At 38.0% G+C, this 17817-nt stretch overlaps 1 protein-coding gene across 1 annotated transcript in view; it reads left to right on the top strand.

The window, feature by feature from the left end:
* The window catches only part of LOC127447517 (collagen alpha-2(IV) chain-like), a 137617-nt gene that overhangs the window by 116743 nt on the left and 3057 nt on the right, over positions 1-17817 (top strand). Inside the window, exons 29-47 of the mRNA XM_051709449.1 lie at positions 217-438; positions 1655-1816; positions 4275-4445; positions 4591-4734; positions 4920-5051; positions 8521-8702; positions 8806-8869; positions 8996-9070; positions 9162-9269; positions 9357-9464; positions 9989-10060; positions 10762-10887; positions 10987-11103; positions 13388-13549; positions 14264-14362; positions 14568-14714; positions 15586-15702; positions 15854-16045; positions 17145-17431. Coding sequence (XP_051565409.1) covers positions 217-438; positions 1655-1816; positions 4275-4445; positions 4591-4734; positions 4920-5051; positions 8521-8702; positions 8806-8869; positions 8996-9070; positions 9162-9269; positions 9357-9464; positions 9989-10060; positions 10762-10887; positions 10987-11103; positions 13388-13549; positions 14264-14362; positions 14568-14714; positions 15586-15702; positions 15854-16045; positions 17145-17431 — 2687 coding nt within the window. The remainder of the gene's footprint in view (positions 1-216; positions 439-1654; positions 1817-4274; positions 4446-4590; positions 4735-4919; positions 5052-8520; positions 8703-8805; positions 8870-8995; positions 9071-9161; positions 9270-9356; positions 9465-9988; positions 10061-10761; positions 10888-10986; positions 11104-13387; positions 13550-14263; positions 14363-14567; positions 14715-15585; positions 15703-15853; positions 16046-17144; positions 17432-17817) is intronic.

The following is a 17817-nucleotide window of genomic DNA, read 5'->3' as shown; positions in this document are numbered from 1 at the left end:
TCGTGGGGTGGTCCATAATAACTTAATAGATCTTAATTTATGACACTTAATGCCCAATCTACACTAATAGCAAATAGTGATTCACAACATCACCAAGTGGGCCATAAACCCATGGGCTGGCCCTGGTTGCCTGCTTGTATTTTATCATTCTTATATTCACTTAAGCCCTGTCTGTTTGCTTTTCTCAGCTCTAATAATATGATTTTGGCCAAATAGGTTTTGTTGGCCCTCGAGGGGACTTAGGACATCCTGGCTCCAAAGGTGAAGAAGGACCTCCAGGCTTATCTGGTAAATCAGGTTTGGATGGTGCTCTAGGGCAGAAGGGTGAACATGGTGAGGTTTTAGGAGCATCTTCCGGAGCCCCTGGAGAACCAGGACTGCCAGGACAGAGGGGTGCCACTGGCCTTCCAGGAGACCCAGGCTCAAAAGGACACCCAGGTGAGAACCTCATTATTAGACAGGACTCTATGCCGTTACGTGTTGTGCACGATCGGGCGCTCTTGCCTTTCAAAGTATAATCTTTTGACTACGAGCCCATACAGACACGTTTGCCACATGCACACTACAACTTTTTTGTTATAGTCTTTAGCACAGTCAAGCCAGGTGCATATGCAGATGACGTGCACAAATGTTGACTATCCACATGTTTACAAAAACTGGGCTGTGTGCGGACAGTCCGTGTCTATTGTGCTGATGCCGAAATTTGCGTAGACGTAGCAGCACGTGGAAAACCTACGGTAAGTATACTTTGACCTTTAGTCTCGCGTAGCCTTTTTATCCATCAGAATATAGTCTGGTCCAGTTTGCAGTTTATTCTGACAAACAACCATCCACTAGACAGGAAAGATCTGTCATAATGACATGAAAAGTGTTCAGTACCAGTTAATTTTGTTTTTACATGCTGTTTAGCTGTGGGATTATCTGAAATAGTTGATGCCACAATAATAGATTTATATGGAGAAAACTCAAGAAATGAACACAGAAAAAATAGAGGGAAATGTGTGAAGACTTTATTATCAGAATTTCTGTAACACTTTACAGTAAGGTTCCATTTGTTAACATAAGTTAACAACATCAGTTAACATGAAATAACAATGAACAATACTTATACAGCATTTATTAATCTTGGTTACTGTTAATATGAACATAAAGTTATACATTTTTTAAATCAAAAGTTGCATGTTAACATTAGTTAATTCACTATGAACTATCAATGAACAATAGCATTTTTATTAACTAACATTAACAAAGATGAACAAATGCTGTAAAAAAAATGTATTGTTCATTGTTAGTTCATAATAACTAATGCAATAACTAATGTTAACAAATGGAACTTTATTGTAAAGTGTTTCTGGATACCTAGTTGACTTGCTACTAAGAGCCTTCAACAAAACTGCACTTCAAATAGGCACGACACTGTGTCATCAAATAAATAAGTGATATTTATTTATTTATTTAGTCTTAAGAAATGTAGTTCTTAAGACTGCTTATAAAGTTCATAGGGTTTGAAGACTGCCAATGTTTCCAGATCTGAAATTGTTTTTTCACTATTTAAAACAAGTAAAATATATGATTTTGTGGGTTGCATGGTGTAGTTATTAAACCTTAAATGTTGCCATTTTCATAACAATATGCATTATGTATTGTCACACAGGTATGGAAGGAATGCCTGGTATGATCGGCCTCAAAGGTGAAAGAGGCCCTGAAGGTTTTCAGGGAGAAATAGGAAGACCTGGACCTGCAGGGAAATTTGGATATCCTGGACAGCCCGGACAAACAGGACCTCCTGGTCCTCTTGGAAATATTGGACAACCAGGTACAGTTGATGCTACATCTTTAGATACCCTCAATACAGACTCTATACAGCCTGAAAGCTTCAGCAAATGTTGCTGTCCCATTCACTCATTCAGATCCAATCACAAAACCACTCATAATAAATACTGAAACATTAAGTGAATGCAGCACCTTTCTTTTTAGGGATGATTGAGGCCTTGAAAATATGGAAATTAATAATGGATATTTATGAAATCTATAATGTCTGTGTCATTAGATCACCAGACATTTAGCAGGTACTTTTAAACCAAAGTGGCGAATAGAGGAACCCTGCTGAAGGGCATAATGGTGATACTCAGTGGGGATCTTTCTTGGTACTGCTAAAAATTAAAATACCTCAGAACGTGTTAGCTGTTTTTTCTGTAATGTTGGTTTAGAAAATACTCAAAACATTCAATAAAAGAGGACTCATTTTAGAACTTGAGGGCCAATTTAGCCTAATTTACCTGCCCTTAACCCTAATGTTGTGTTCCGGTCACTTTGACCCGGACAGCTATTTCTTTATTTCTTTTTTTACAATTTTGTATCTGAAAACACATATTGTATCTGACAACACACATATTGTTTCTGAAAACACACACAAAAATGTGCCTATTTTATTTACATTTTATTGGTTTTATTTCACTTTGTTACACTTGTTACACTTGTAACAAATGTCTGTTAATCTGTTTCTTATTCTTATTTGTTTTTTTAGTATATTATTGTGAAGCACTTTGTGACATCTGTTCTTGAAAGGTGCTATGTAAATAATATTTACTTAATTTTACTTGTTTTCCCAGTCAAAAGTGACCAGCCATTGGAAATGAATGGATTATACTACAAAATACAGAAAATGTTGGTGCGGCTATCCTTATGAGGACTCTCCATAGATATAATGATTTTTATACTGTACGAACTATAGATTCTGTCCCCTAACCTTAACCCTCACAAAAAACGTTCTGCATTTTTTTAAGCAATTTGAATTATGGGGACACTAGAAATGTCCTCATAAACCACATTTATAGCACAATACCCTTGTAATTACCAGTTTGTAACCTAAAAAAAGATCCTCGTAAACCAACCAAACACGCTCACACACACAAATATACACACGTTGTGTGATGAGTGCCCTCTTGTGCATCGTCTTTACATGTGCACACTTTGAGGAATATTTCAAGATCTACTCTAAGTTACGATACGTCATTGTCTATGTTACATGCATGTTTCGGGAAGTAATAAGGAAAAACTTGACAAAAAGACACTTCTGTTTATTCTGTTTATGTGTGTCTGTGGGAATTTCATACACTAATACTCACTCTAGTTTGGCCTCTAAGTGAAACAAATTTGCTCATTGCATTCTACTAATTGAGACCTTTCCAACAATATATAAAACATTGCTATCTCATCTTTTTGATGGTTTTACCAACTCTGAATATAAATGTTGTGTTAACAAATTCGCAAATGATGAGAAGAAACTGTTCTATTTGTCAGAAAATTTAAATTATTTAATTTTAATTATTTAATAATTGGAAAGGTCAGCTATATGCATTGTAAAGTCCAGATTCTAAGCTTTAAAATGACACCTATTTTGTTCAGATCAAGCAAGTGGTTATTAATTTATTATGTAATAATTATTATTATTAGCAGTATTTTTCCGCAGGGAGTGCCCCCACTGGCCCAGTGTAAGCTGAATTAATCCTTCTATCAACAATATATATATATATATATATATATATATATATATATATATATATATATATATATACTGTATATGTTTAAAAAAAGAGTTAAAACCATCATAATTACTAAAAGAAAAGTTGATAAAAAATATCTAATGCAATATCTTGTGATAATATATGCAATATGAGAGACTTATAAACAATCTTAGTGGGTCGGTCATTTTGACCCAGGAACACAAGGAGTGGTAGCCAATGAGGAACACAGCACAAAGGTGAATTGTTTAGCAGTAGCACTTCATCCAGAGCAATTTGCAGTAATCCTAAAACAGGGATACACAGCCAAAGCAATCTTAGATTACCTGGCATGCTCAATGACACAATGATGACAGAGTGTTCAGTTTGGTAACAGTCACTCGGAGAGCTCAACTCAGTATAACAAAAATAATTATTTCATGTCCAATTGTTTATTTATTTGGTAAGTAGCCATGTAATAATAAACAGGACAATATACTGCTTGCCAGTCATTATCACACAAAAAACAGCTTTGTATCGGTATCCTGATCACAATGTCATGTTTATTTTAAGATCAGCTAACTGTACATTATCAATTACATATACAGTATTGTTTCATCAGCTACTCATATGTAGTTAATTTGTTAGTTGTTTTTCATCACTCTCCGTTCCATAAAAAAAAAAAAAAGAAAAAAAAGAAAAACAATTGGCCGTTAATGGTATGCAGTACAACATCTTCTTCTGACAATTGTCCTGAATTTGTCTCTGTAGGTCCGAGTGGATTAAGAGGAGATCAGGGCGACCCTGGTCCTCCTGGGCCCTGGGGATTTAAGGGTGTCATTGGAGACCCTGGAAATGTTGGTGTACCAGGAAATATTGGGCTACCGGGAGATCCTGGACAACAGGGGCCTTTTGGTTACAATGGTCTCCAAGGGCTCAAAGGTCAGTGGTCTCTCGTATTTAATGTCATGTTGCATACATTTAGCAACATTCTGTATTTGTTTACTACCAGAATGCAAGGCATGGCACAGAAATCTGCATTATTTCCTTTTAGTTACATGGTCTTTTAATCTTTAAAACAACACAGGTTTCAAAGGAGGTCAGGGCATGACAGGCTTCCCTGGAAAGACTGGTCAGCAAGGTGTGAAAGGAACTGTAGGACTGCAAGGAGAGACAGGCTTCCCAGGACAACAAGGTGCAAAAGGAGCTCCTGGCTTTCCAGGTCAAAAAGGTAAAACTAGATTATAATTCCATGGATGTACATACAGTATATGCTAATCATTGTTGGCTACAAACTGTTCTTGATAGCTTTAATGGTCATTCATAATGTTCAAGATATCATAATGTATTTGAAGGTGAAAAGCCAAAATATGTGTTCATACACATTTCAGTGTCTCATATCTGCTTGTTCTCAAGGTGACAGAGGGCTGATGGGCCCTCCAGGAGAAAAGCCAATCATACATATAACACCTCATATGAAAGAAGTCATGAAGGGGGCTAAAGGAGAACATGGAAATAAGGGAGAACCTGGCTTCACTGGTCCAAGAGGTGACTACATTCATATTTATTTATTGCTGAAGGGCACATTGAGCAATATGCTTTGTATGAACTACAAAAGCTATATGACTTCTAACTGTTATAACGAGCCGAATATCTCATGTCAAAAAGCCTCATTGCTACATAAAGTGACTTTAAAGAAGAATATTCCGATGTCAATTGGAATTTGGTCATATTTCAATTATGATTGCATCATGTAAACATATTAACCTGATTGCAACCTCCTAATTAAACCAATATTGTGGTTACTAGAAATTTTATTAAGCCTTTAAAGGGTCAGAAAACCCACCTAGTTGAGCCTCAATTTTCACACCTCAGACTGAGAAATGACTTTAGAATTGGGCAGGAAAATATGTAAATATGTGGGCGGGTAATGTGGGCAGGAAGAGGGAAAACTGGAGGGGGTCAAGACCTACTTCCAAAAACACAAACAGCGAGTGGAGATGAAGCAAAAGTTTGGGGCACTTGGCTGTATATTAATATTGGGGCAAAAGTGTGAAGAGTTACTGTAAGACGATAGAACAGTTTGCAAACCTGTAAAAAGATTTGGATATTTTGTTCAAACTTTTAAGAATGAAGTGAGAACAGCACACAGAGCAGACACTACCATCAAAACCAGCACTGCTTTAAGACTTTACAATAATTCATTAGCTATTTATTCTTACAAGGAGTGTTTCGGGTTTAATAAAAGTTAAACTCCATTGACAGTTTTTGTGGCATAACGTTTATTGCCACAGAAAATAATTTTGACTCATTCCTCTTTTTCTAAAAAAAAATAAATAAAAATTGCGGGCAGTATTATGGCACATACAATGATAGTAAACAGGTATGTGATGAGAAGGAGGGCGTGGCCGGGTCGTGAGGGTGCATGATTGGCACTGAGTTGCCCCAATCAGTGGGAGAGAGATAAAGAGCAGCCGGTGACCCAGAGAGTGAGAGAGACACACGGAGCTGTGTGTGTGTGTGTGTGTGTGTGTGTGTGTGTGTCGACGTGTGTTTTTGTTATGCTGAAAAGCACTTATGTTGTGTTTTGTTTATTAAAAGTCTTTTTGATTGTTAACCCGGTTCCTGCTTCCTCCTTTCCAATAAACAAGAGATATGAACCCTGTTACATTGGTGCTGAAACCCGGGAAGGAGGAAGGATGCGCTGTCATGGAGTCCTTGCCGCTGCCGTCCGCCTGGAGGCAGTGCAGCTGGCTGAGGACCATGTGACAGCGTGTTCGGGGTTGGCGAACCGGAGTGTTTTTGCTTCATTTTCTCTCTCTCTCTCTCTCTCTCTCTCTCTCTCTCTCTCTCTCTCTCTCTATCTCTGGCTGTGTCTCGTTTGGAAGGCTGCATGCTAGGTAGGATGCGTCCTTTGAAGGCTGCAGTATACCATGCGTCCTCCTTTAAACAAGCCTCGTTTAAACGAGAAACGGAACGTAACATGGTTGCTATGAGAGCACGCAACTCTTTAACAAGCATGAGTGCTTTGAGTGAGAAGGGAACAAAGTCCCTTTAGAAGGGAATGTATGAGGTACATTTTAGGAGAGTTATAATGATGTAAGAGAAAAGAAAATAGATTTTACAGTTGTACTTTTAGTCTAATACTTTATTTTAATTATATATTAATATAATTATACATATTATATACTCTGCACCCATCTACTGAGGTACTTCAACTTGGGAATTAACATTCCTTGCGTTTGAACATCATATTTACGGGCAAATTGGTGTAATTTTTTTTAGACATTTCTGTTGAAGCAAAGAATTGTGGGTTATGAGTGCCCACGAAGGATACACCTCATGCATCCTCCGAATTCCTGTGAAAGAAGGTCGCATTCGAAGGCTGCATTCAAAGTGTCCTACACACTTTTCTGAAACGAGACAACCTCGATGACATATGCGGCCGAGAAATGCGACCTCTGGAGGACGCATCCTTCCAAACGAGACACAGCCTCTCTCTCGCTTGGGCTCTCCCGCTCTCTTTCTGTCTCCCTCCCCTCGTCCTGCTCAGGTTCCCAGGAGGTGGGGAATGGCTGAAGGGGCAACTCATCCCCTCCAGGAAGGGGAGGGGGGGTAGGGAGTAGGTCAGGCCGGTTGATTCCCCGTGAGGGTACATGCCTGGCACCCAAATCAGTGGGAGAGTATAAGGAGCAGCCGGCGACGCCAGAGAGAGAGAGAGAGAGAGAGAGAGAGAGAGAGAGAGGCATGCAGCAGTGTTTGTGTGTGCGCATTTATGTTTTGGTTATGCTGAAAAGCACTTATGTTGTGTTTTGTTGAGTTAACAGTCTTTTGGTTGGATTTCACCATCTCCCGCTTCCTCCTTTGTTGAAGAGCTACGAACCCTGTTACAAGGTTCGATACACAAAACATATACACACTGTTTTCTAAAAAGTATAGACACAATACTTAAGCATAATACGTTTTAACATGACTTTAGTGTGATAAAATTGCTTACTAACCTGGTCTGTGTAAAGTTATCTAGTATTCCAACTCCGACATAACACCAGTAAACAATGCACGTAAATCCGGAAACTTCATGTGAAGTAGATCAAAGATAGAGCTGACATGACTTTGAGTTTTGGGTTTTCATCATTGTCTTCTGTTTTTGAACAAGCTGTCGTGTTATCCTGTTTATGATCAGGCGCATGGCGAGAAGATGTGATCGGCGCCGTCTAAACAGAACAGCCTCCCCAAATACACCTGGAATACACCGCTGCCTCATATATGAAGCGTGACAGCGGCAAACCAACAGACATGCTCGCTTCGGTGCGGTTATGGAGTTGACTGTGGTCCATTCTGACGTGTGATTTCAATCTTATCATGTCCATCATCTGACACATGGAGAATAAGCGATGGAATCAGCGCTTGTAGCCCTGCCTCATAAACAGCGTGTTTGGAGCAGGACTTGAAATCTGCAGCCAAGAAATGCTCGCGGTGGTCCGGTTATGGACTGCAGTGCGTTTTGTGGAGTGATTTCGATCTGACCACGGCGTTTAGTGTAAAAGTATGCTTTCATTTCTGTTCCCCGAGTGTTGCTGAAGTCTTCATCCTGCGGAACAGAGGTTATGTCCATGTCATGAGTTTTAATTCTACGCTGTGGCTGTAATGTGAGCTCATTTTTTTTTACAAACATTGTTGATTCAATTACAGTGCGGAATTACTAAAATATTACAGTTTAAAACATTGTAAGGGCAACCATCTCCAGTATTTACTGAAGAAAAAAGCAGGAAAAGAACATGCATATCTTAAATGCTTATATGCATTTACAGGAATATTCTAATAGTTGTGGAGCATGGAAACCTATTTTTCAGAATGAAAGCCAAATCAGAATATGGACCTTAATCAGAAAATAATGTGCTGTATTTAAAGTTCAGAAAATAATTTGCAGATGTGAACAGATGAATGAATAGAAAAAGATTACACTTTCATACAATAGATACTTATACCTTCTTTTTCCAACTGCCTTTGTGTCCAGGCCAGAAAGGGTTTCCAGGTGTTCCAGGAAGAGAAGGGCAACATGGACATCCAGGAGAACCCAGTGATAAAAAAGGTTCTCCAGGTCCTCCTGGACTAGAAGGAGATCTAGGGCCTAAGGGAATGCCAGGCACTACAGGACTCCCTGGAATAGATGGTTTCCCTGGAATGTCTGGACCGAGGGTAAGATGATGAACTCTATCAAATATATTTAAAACATGAAACAAAATCTCCTTGTTTTGCTTATGTTTTTAACTGACTTTTGTTTTGTGCATTTATATTGCAGGGTGACAAAGGCTCACCTGGTGCCTATGGACGACCAGGAGATCATGGAATTAAAGGAATCAAAGGTAATTATAAATGGAACATCTTAAATGTCAATGTTAAACTTAATGTATGCTTTTCTCCTACTCCTTGATGTTAGCCGAGAATGAAATTACAGCCAAAAAATTTTACCAAAAATTATTCTACTTAAGGTGACTTGGGTCCAACCATCAATCTTCCGGGATCAACAGGACTGAGAGGTGAAACTGGGCTCCCTGGAACTTCTGGTGAGGAATTCACTTATTTTATAGTGCACCTACTATTATGACTTGTTACTGTTCCTGTGGACCTCTTCTTAATTGGGATTACCTCTCTTAGGTGAGAAGGGCCTGGTAGGACATCCTGGAGATAGAGGAAGCACTGGTTTTGATGGCATTGAGGGGGTGAAAGGCTATCCAGGTGACCCTGGAAAAGCAGGACCACCAGGTATGAGAGAGTCTTGATTGCCAATTTTCAGATTTATTTCTATTCAAACTGATTAATTGTTTTTAACTTGAACAACTTTTTTGTCAGGCTCTGATGGCTTTCAGGGTTTCCCTGGAAACCAGGGTCAAAAGGGTTGGCCAGGAGAACCAGGACAGCCAGGAACCCCTGGAATCCAAGGCCAACCTGGACAAAAAGGTCTGTAGTTCTAATTGTAAAATGAAACAGAAACTCACTAATGCTTATATATACAGTAACAGTCTGTCTCCCTCATGGTTTCCTAAGGACTCTTATTTTGAAATGTTTCCCTGGACTACATCTCCCATAGTGCACTGCCCTCATCACTGCCATCTGTTCCTCATCTTCCTCACCTGTCTTCCATTCCCTCATTAGTTCCTTTTTGTATAAATATCCTCTAGTTTTGCCCATTCCTTTGTCAGTCCTTGAAGTGTTACGCTGTGTTATTTTGTGATGTTTAGTTTTATAGTTTGTTCCACTCCTGCGTTTACTATTAAAAGTTTGAAAAGTATCTACTTCTGCGTCTCCTGTCTTCCTCTTCTTGAACCCAGCATTACAAATACACTGTATGCCCATTGTGTAACGGCACAATACAAGTAAAATGATGTATTTGTTTTGTCATTTCATGTGTTAAACAGTGATGAGAGCTGTTAGATTAATATTTATTGCACAGTTGTTGGCTGACTCCCTCCTATATTTTCTAGGATTTCCTGGTCTGAAAGGCATTTTTGGATTGGATGGCCTGAAAGGTCAAAAGGGTATCCAGGGGGTTCCAGGTACCTCTTCAGTTGTATTTGTAATCTTATCATATATTCTTTATTAACTCTGTGATGCATGAATTATTAAATCACAAAGGGAAAAATATCCTTTATAATAAAATCATTTGTATTATAAACATTTTATTACTTAATAATAATATTTAAAAAAAATAATATAATCATCCCCGTTTCTCAAAATGATTTAATCATATTTATCCACTGTAGTGGACGCTATGCATTTAGAATTGTGATGTTATGTAATGTAAGCCAGTGGCAATTTGTTGGTAAGCAAAGTTTATGCTCTTGTGAAACCAAAACCTACAATAATTGTTAGTATTGAAGTTTACAATAAGTTATAAAATTATGCACAATATTGTTTAAATAAATATCCTTGTTTAAGTTGCATCATTGCTTTTAGTATTATTTTAAATAGCCTTGGTGATAATAAATACCAAATGTTACAGAAGAGCTGAATGGAACTTCCCATTGAAATGCCCTAAGAAAAAATATACCCTGTAATGCGAGATATTCACTATAGTGTACAGGTATATTTTTGGTTATGTAAAGTAAACTACAGCAAAAACATGAATTATAATTGAATAAAAGTGTACCTTAGATCTTATACTATTTTTACACAAATGTCTGGGTAGGGGAGTATACTCCAGATGTTTAAAAAAAAAAAAAAATGATGATCTTGTGTACTTTTTGTCCCTTGCAAGGTTCTGAAAACTTGGGACCTCCAGGTAACCCTGGAACAAAAGGAGAGATAGGAGAAGCCGGTATCCCCAGCACAGAGGTTGGCTTTCCAGGAGCTTTGGGCCTCAAGGGTTCCCTTGGAGATCCAGGTTGCTTAAAATGCATATCCTCCATTGAATTTTAAGCATTGTTTGTTTGATGTAGCTGTGTATGAATTCTAAATACTGACCAGCCTGCTGTGATTGCAGGTGCTAAGGGTGAATCTGGGCGTCGAGGTCTACAAGGACCTCAGGGCCCGCAAGGGTTCTCTGATATACCAGGAGTGCCAGGCGACCCTGGCTTTTCTGGCAGTAAAGGACTTCCAGGTAAAGTACATATATTGTAAATATACTGTATGTAAATCGTATATTTATAATGAATACTAGCAGAGACAGAATTTCATTGTTGTCCGATTTTATTTATGATTTGATGTAATTTGATGTAGTCTTGAAATCAGTTTTAGAGATTTCAGGATCTCCTTTATTCAAGTTGATAGGAGCTGTACCAAGGAGGTTTATAATACATGAGAGAGCATTAGCATTCCCATTCATCTCAAAGGAAGTTGCTTGACACAAGTCTCAAGTCCCTCACAAGCAAATATACTAAGCTGTGACGTCAAAGGCAGTAGACAGTGGAAAATTTAAGTCAATTTCTGAGGATGGACTTCACAGACAATGAGCTGCTATCAACCGCAATCCAATCGAACAGCAATTAACACTGCTTGCATCACATCATTCTCTTAAAATGGAAAAGATAATGGAAAGACAATAAATTACTGCCTTTACTTTAAGTAAAGCCTTTACCAGCCAAACAGCAAAGTACTCTGCATCTCTGTGCACCCCAGCAGTCAATTCAGGAAGGACTTCAAAGACACTTATGCATTCATTTTACAGTTTAATCAAAATCCTTTAGTTTTTAACATTGCCCACTAAAAAAATCTACTCAGTTTTCTCAATTAATGCATTACTTTTTTTTTTTACACATAGATAACTAATATTGCCATTATGTTCATGCTGTATAGTCAGAGGAGAACTCCCCTGCCCCAAATTAGCTTGGTTTTTCCCAACGTATTTTTCATACCTTGCCACAGTCGACTTAGGCTTGCTCACTGGAGCCTAAAGACAAAAACATTAAGACATGATTTGAAATATTGTTTTTTTTTTTTTTTTAATAAAACTACTCAGTGACGACTTGAAGACATTACAGACACTGCATTATGATTATCTGTAAAGCTTCTTTAAAATGATGTGTATTCTGAAAAGTGCTACAGTATACAAATCAAAATGACTTGACTTTATGCTTTTAAGAGCCCTTCAAAACACTGGGAAAAAAAAACTTCTACATATATTTAGTGGAATATTTGCTATTTAGATGTTGCTTGCAAACACTTTTATTTGGTCAGACTACTTTTGATTGACCGACAATGAATGAGGATGTTTTTGCACCCATGATAGTGTAGTTACTGTATATAACAGCAGGGGCTAACTGGACTATGCTAACCAGTTAAACCTTGCCCCCTTTTACATAGATAGAAGTCAGCCACTCATTGCCTAACCCAGTGTTTCCCAAACTGGGGTACGTGAGGTGATGATGGGGGTACGTGAACAAAATTCTGAGATTTACCATTCATTTAATTTCATACCAGTCTAATATAACATTTAAACCAAGTTGTATTCAATGCTAGATTGCTGGATAGCATTTCGGGCAGAGTATCCTGCATCTTGTCTTGATAAATTATGCTTTAAAGACATTATTGCCTTTCGCGATAACATACCTTTGTGAAAGTGAGTTCTCAGCACTAGTATGAAGAATAAATTTAGACACAGATTGTGAGTAGGGAACGACTTAAGACACAAACTCTTTCTGATACCATTAAAAATTGCGTTATGCAATTCATATCAAGCACACCCATCTCATTAAAGGTGCCCTCTGTAATGTTTTGAAATATTTTGAAACATAAGAATAAAATCATGATCACTCACATAAGATGAATACTACAGTCATATCAGTAACCTTATAAAGGATGATTTATTCTACATGTAGAGGGTCCCATCATGGGGGCAGCCATATTAGGATCACATGACTAGTTGAATACTACTCACTTAACCTCAGTAACCATCCTGTTATTGGACATTTTTAAACATGAAATAAATTAATCATGGCTGACTGTGAATGGTGAATTTCTACAATGGCATCAGTAACTGAAAACTGATCCAGGCCCCTAGGTGTCAGTGTAAGTCCAAGATGACAAAACACAAAAATTGCTGAGTGCACCCTTAAGGGACTTAGATACTTGTAAACTTACAAAAGACCATTATTTACAAAATCATTTTAAAAATTATTATGTAAAATTGGGTAATACATTCAAGTAATATGTATTTTGCAAATTACATGAAGGTACAGTAGATTAGTGATATTTTCCAATACAATTATTAACTTGTCCTGGACTACATAGCAACAACAATAGGAATTCTTTCTTGAAAATGCATTTTATTGAAGGATCTTTTGCTTAGAAACCAGTCCTTACAGTTTGAAGATGTTTCCTAAAAAGTGAACTAAAGACGGATTTAATGGCCCTCTTGTCTTATACTAATTAATGTCATCCTGCAGGCTTTCCTGGACCCAGAGGGATCCCCGGTGATCCATCTCCATTCGGAGCGAAAGGAGACAAAGGAAACCCAGGGGCATATGGATTCACTGGAGAAAAGGGAGTCCAGGGGCACAGAGGAGATAGAGGACTGGCAGGAGAACCTGGAGTGTCAGGAAGAAGAGGTAGACTATGAAATGTGAATATTGTGAAGCTCACTGCATCAGTGTATTTAAAACTGCAGCCTTACAATCATAATGTCAAGCCTTTACATCAGTGTAAAACTATTACTTCATACACCTTTCCAACTGATACAAGACAGAAAAAAGACAAATAAAAAAAACTTTACACATAAATTTCATTACTGTTTTTAGATTGTACAATGCAATGTTTTACACTTACATACATTTTCACATACATTTTCCCCAAAAGGTATTTAAAATGTCTGAATGTCATTGCATTACATACAAAATATCAAACCAAGTGGCATCTGCACATAAATGATGCTTGAGCTTATTTTTAGAAATAACTTCACTTTTCTTAGCCATTTCTCTGTCTGAGCCAAGGTGATTTTTAGTAGATGAAGTCAGAAATTCACACAGGTGTCCTAGCACTCACCACAGGTGTAGTTCATCACATTAACTTAGGACATGTTTGACAACCACAAAGTGTCAAAATACTTTTTGTCTTCATTTTAAACAGTATATCTATTGTTTTAAAACCTAACAAACTTTTTTGTGAAATTTCTGCTTTTTTGTGAAATTTTTAAGTGTGACTTAAGTGTCCAAAATACTTGTTGGGGCCACTGGATGTTGTTCACTGTATCCTTTGTATAGGAATTAAACTTTTTGACTCAAGAAGAACTTGAATTATGTAGGAATGCTTTATTTCATTTAAAGGTGAAAAGGGAGAACCAGGAATGATGGGATTTCCAGGAAGACATGGTTTCCAAGGCGACAGGGGCCCTTTTGGACCTAAAGGAGATACTGGACCCCCAGGTGATTAGTTGAAACAATCACTCATTTGTCTCAAAGATCATTTTAATCTTGAATACACCATATTTTTACATTTAGGTGATGTGTATAATTGTTAGTGTTAAAGCTGAAGTACGTAATTTCTGTGGCACTTTCGTCCCAAAATAATTGCACATGCTTTATGTCTGGTGTGACCACTACTTTATTCTTTCTAACATATTTTTTTCAGGTTTTCCTGGCTTACCTGGTGCTAAAGGACTCCCACCAGTACCAGAAAAATTACCAGGGGAAAGAGGACCACCTGGTCCAATGGGTATTCAAGGACCACATGGACAGATTGGAAACCCTGGCCCTGCTGGACCTCCTGGAGATCCAGGTAAGAGAAAGCCATGTATATGACTTATAAACAATCTTCTGTGCTGTTTGCTGTGTAACATATAGGCTTTGTTCCAAAGCCTGTTGAGCTGCCTTCCTGTCTACTGTGTACATAGGTAGCATTCTAACAGTAATTTGGAATGCTCTACATAGTTATCAACTCTGTGTGTCATATAACTAGAGCTCCAAACGAAAAGTACAGGGAAGACTCAACTCACAATTGATTTCAACAGACCTTCCTGCTAAAAAGACTAGCTGGCTAGTGCTGGTTTGGAGCTGTCCTAGGTGGTGGACCAGCTTAGTCATGCTTTTCACCAGCAAAATCTAGCTGGTGAAGCTGGTTGACCATCATGGTCAATGTAGCAGTTTACACTAGTACACCAGCATCCCATGCTGGGAGACCAGCACCAATAACACAAAATACCGGTAAGCTGGTGACCAGCAATACTTGTCTTTTCAGCAGGGTTGGCATGAGCATGTTGCTACGCTAATGACGCAATAGTCTAATAAACATAAAAAAACATAGAACACACAAATATTGTGGAAAATAGTCTGTTGTATTTATTTATTTGTTTTAGACTGAACTACTTTTATCACTACTTCTGAGCATGGATATAATTAGAATTATAAACAACATTTCTCTCGCTTTGTCCGCCATCTTGGATGTATTTTCTTTCACTGAGCTCGCTGAATGCATGGTTTAGACTGCATTCTCCATGAAGGATACATGTGATAGAATTTTTCCAAAAGGACACCTTCACATCAGGAGTGCACCAATGATGCCTTAAATGCTGCCAGCGTAGGCAGCTCACTTGGTTTTAGAACATCCTGTAAATTAATCATTAAAAAAAAAAAAATATATGTTTTTATAGGGTTTATGGGTCCAAAGGGCCAGAAAGGCATGCCAGGTTTTTCGGGAATACCGGGAAATCCAGGCTTCCGTGGTGAATCTGGACAAATGGGCCACCCTGGTCTGCAAGGCGAGGAAGGTAAATGCTGTGTTTATGTGGATAGCTGAGGATTCTGGGATAGATTAGTGGATTAAGGATTGCAAAAGGGTCTGGGTTATTTGAAATGATTATGAGCCCTTGTCTGACTGCTTACATAAATTACAAGTTCATAATGAATCTTGTTTCCTAGGTAACCGAGGGCAACCTGGTTTACCTGGTCGTGCTGGAATGCCTGGCCGCAGTGTCAATGTCGGTTACCTGCTGGTGAAACACAGTCAGTCTGACCAGATCCCTATGTGCCCTGTGGGTATGTACAAGTTATGGGATGGTTACAGTCTTCTGTACTTTGAGGGACAGGAGAAGGCCCACAACCAAGACCTGGGTAAGTGCAGTGGAAAAGTTGATAAAATCCATTTTTTTTTTTTAAAGTTCACATTTTAAAATTTTTGCATGGCTTGTTCCTAAACTGTATTAAGTGTTAAAGCTAATTTATACTTACTGGTTGAAAAGGCTTCTTTTATTTTTCCTAAAAAATTATGACGAGATCCACTACAGATGTGTCGATACAATCAATGATTGATATACCACTATACTTTGTCTCACAGTATTGTATCGATACTTGAGATCCATGTAACGATATTTATATTCAACTATTTGTGTATTCATACCATGTTCAGCATTTCAATAAAGAAGAAGCAGATTGTCTAAATAAGTGCAAACTCTGAAAGTGCTGTTTCTTAGTGCAGTCTGAGATGCTTCTATGAGGTGCGATAGAGACTGAAACTGAGCACGTTTCTCTCGTGGACACACTGGGCATCTCTCACGTATTTGGATCTATGGCCGGGCAAAAATCTATGGCTGGCTTTATGCCACAGCCTCCTCTGGCATTCATAACGAGTCATACAGTGACTATAACTAACCTGGGCGCAAGTGAAGCAAAGAGTCGAATTGTATTATCATGGCGCTAACCCCCCAAACTACTGAAATGTGCTGGAACTGAAGTCACTAAAAAATGTAATGGCTATTTTTGAGTGGAATCTCTATAAAATAAATAAATAATAATAAAAAAAAATGTACCTTAACCAGTAATCATGAACGACTAGAAAACTAATTTGTCAAAAGGCTTGGGAACACTGACATTAAAACTGCACTGTGCTTTGTTAAATCCTTGCATGTCTATCACCACCATCATTTGTACAACTTTAGATTAAGAATCTGGATATTGATATTCATAGCACGTTGGTAGGTCATAAAATTGAATGTATATTGTTTAGCTGCATTTGTGATCTATAGCTTTAAGTGATATGAGTTTGGAAGTCTGTCCTTTTGGCTTAGATATTTTCACTTAACCACAGTTTCTAATGGAAAGCATCAACAAACAAACAAAACAGTTCTTTAGTATGAAACAATCTACACTATTAAAATAAAATCAAGTTCTCAAAGCTTTCAAAGGCCTCACAGGTGTCTGTTTTGTTATCCAGGTCTAGCTGGGTCATGTCTCCCTCGATTTCATACCATGCCCTTCCTGTACTGCAATCCCGGTGACGTATGCTACTATGCTAGTCGAAACGACAAATCCTATTGGCTGTCCACCACCGCACCGATTCCTATGATGCCTGTGGAAGAGTCCGAGATAAAGCCGTACATCAGCCGCTGTTCTGTGTGTGAAGCTCCATCTGTAGCCATTGCAATACACAGTCAAGATATAACCATCCCACAATGTCCTGCTGGGTGGAGAAGTTTGTGGATTGGCTATTCCTTCCTCATGGTGAGACTTTAGTTCTCCTCTGTCCATTCTAAAATATTATAGTTCTGTCTTTTTAGTCAAGTCCAGTCAAATAAATGTACTCATTAAGCACTATTCAAATGAAACAGACAATTGACCAATGTTCTGTACAGTAATATAAATACAGACATAATGTAAGACAAAAATAATCTAGTGGTGCTTGCTAAGGCAACCATAACTATAATATTACTCATTACTATAATGTAGTTCATAGTAAGGGTTCGGAAATAAATAAATAAACAGATGATAAAATGGGTAAAAAAATAATCCCATAGACCCCCAGCCATATCTAGGTGTTTATGTGTTCTAACGCTACTCTAGTTACTCAAGTTGTTACTGTTTAAAATCGTAATTTTTCTGATACTCAC

This window comes from Myxocyprinus asiaticus, chromosome 10, assembly GCF_019703515.2.
Source record: "Myxocyprinus asiaticus isolate MX2 ecotype Aquarium Trade chromosome 10, UBuf_Myxa_2, whole genome shotgun sequence".
Classification (NCBI taxonomy): domain Eukaryota; kingdom Metazoa; phylum Chordata; class Actinopteri; order Cypriniformes; family Catostomidae; genus Myxocyprinus; species Myxocyprinus asiaticus.
The sequence above is the reverse complement of the archived record's forward strand: the minus strand, read 5'-3'. Positions and strand labels throughout refer to the sequence as shown.